This window comes from Sorex fumeus, unplaced genomic scaffold (assembly GCF_029834395.1).
Source record: "Sorex fumeus unplaced genomic scaffold, SorFum_2.1 ptg000007l, whole genome shotgun sequence".
Classification (NCBI taxonomy): domain Eukaryota; kingdom Metazoa; phylum Chordata; class Mammalia; order Eulipotyphla; family Soricidae; genus Sorex; species Sorex fumeus.
Genome location: NW_026606064.1, coordinates 2,381,340 through 2,382,994, shown reverse-complemented (window position 1 = coordinate 2,382,994; position 1,655 = coordinate 2,381,340). Strand labels below are relative to the sequence as shown.

The following is a 1,655-nucleotide window of genomic DNA, read 5'->3' as shown; positions in this document are numbered from 1 at the left end:
AATATGTAGGAGGAATATAAGATACATCATACAAGTGTCAGTAGTGTTCACTACTTCAAAATATTTATTGCTAAAGAAAAGGGCAGGGGCTGGAATGATAGCACAGCAGGTAGGGCATTTGCCTTGCACCCGGCCAACCCGGCTTCAATTCCCAGCATCCCATATGGTTCCCTGAGTACCGCCAGTAGTAACCCCTGTGCATTGCCGGGTGTGACCCAAAAAGCAAAAACAAATAAAATAAAATAAAGAAAGAAAGAAAGGGGCACCATTATTAATATCTGAATTTTAACATACTAAAGAGTTGGTAATCATACAGTTAAGATAAAATATCTTACTTTTCCCCCTTTTAGAGTAAGATGGCTATTTTGTTTTGGTAATTCTCAAGTGAACATTCCTTCTCTTATAAAAAAAACGCTCAAAACAACAGATATATAGATTTATTATGGTGCTGTAATTATTTATATGTATAAATGTGCCAAGAACAAATACATTTCACTAAATAAATAATTTAAATCTCGATATTTTTATATTTTTCTGATTTGAAGATGCTCAAACCAGTTCTAAAGCTAACTATATTTAACAAAATTATATTTGACAAAAATTTTTATCTACTGCCATAATTATCATGACTCATGGTATATTGACTTATGGTATAAAGTATATTTAAGGGAAATAAAGTTAATTTTGTGTATTCTAGATCATTTAAAGACTAAATCTATAGAACATTTTGCTTTCTCTATCACTTTTGTGAAAGCATTTTTTACCTCTTTATTCCTCAGACTATAGACAATAGGGTTCAGCATGGGAATGAGTATAGTATAGAACACAGAGGCAATTTTATCCGTGTCCATGGAATGACTGGAACTGGGCTGTAAGTACATGACAATGACAGTCCCATAAAATATGGAAACTGCGATGAGGTGAGATGCACAGGTCGAAAAAGCCTTCTGGTAGCCCTCAGCTGAGTGCATCTTCAAAATGGTGATAAATATGAACAGGTAAGAAATCAATATTATAACAACAGCAAACAAGATATAAACGCTGGACAGGAGAAGCAGCATCAGCTCACTGAAGTCTTTATTGGAGCAACTCAAACTCATCACTGCTGGGATATCACAGAAAAAGTGATGGACCACATTGGACATGCAGAACGAGAGGGAAAATGTGTTTCCAGTGTGAATAGCAGCTGTCAGAAATCCAAAGGCATAAGAGCCTATGGCCAAATGCGCACACATATTTGTGGTCATGATGGTGGTGTAATGCAGGGGCTGACACACCGCTGCATAGCGGTCATAAGCCATTGAAGCCAATAAGAAATTTTCTGTCGTGGCAAAGACGGCAAAAAAGAACATCTGAGCAGCGCATGCGTTGTAGGAGATGATCTTATCCCCTCTAAGGAACCCAGCTATCACCTTGGGAGTAATTGTTGAGGAGTAACAGAAGTCCACCAGAGAGAGGTTACTGAGGAAAAAGTACATAGGGATGTGGAGGCGGGAGTCCAGCAGGATCAGCATGACCATCCCCAGGTTCCCTAACAGGGTGATGAGGTAGATGAGGGTGAACACTACAAAGAGAGGCACTTGCAGTTCCGGGGCATCAGTGAGTCCTAGCAGGATGAATTCTGTCACTTTTGAGTTATTCCCCAATGATGCCAT

At 38.7% G+C, this 1,655-nt stretch overlaps 1 protein-coding gene across 1 annotated transcript; it reads right to left on the bottom strand.

Moving 5' to 3' along the window:
- Positions 1 to 698: 698 nt before the first annotated feature.
- LOC130041771 (olfactory receptor 5B2-like) lies at positions 699 to 1,655 on the bottom strand. The gene has a single exon (XM_056134015.1). The coding sequence runs from the start codon at positions 1,653 to 1,655 to the stop codon at positions 699 to 701; it is 957 nt and encodes a 318-aa protein (XP_055989990.1).

Excerpts from the sequence above, each read along its gene's own strand:
- LOC130041771 (XM_056134015.1), bottom strand. The coding sequence starts at position 1,655 with ATGGCATCATTGGGGAATAACTCAAAAGTGACAGAATTCATCCTGCTA.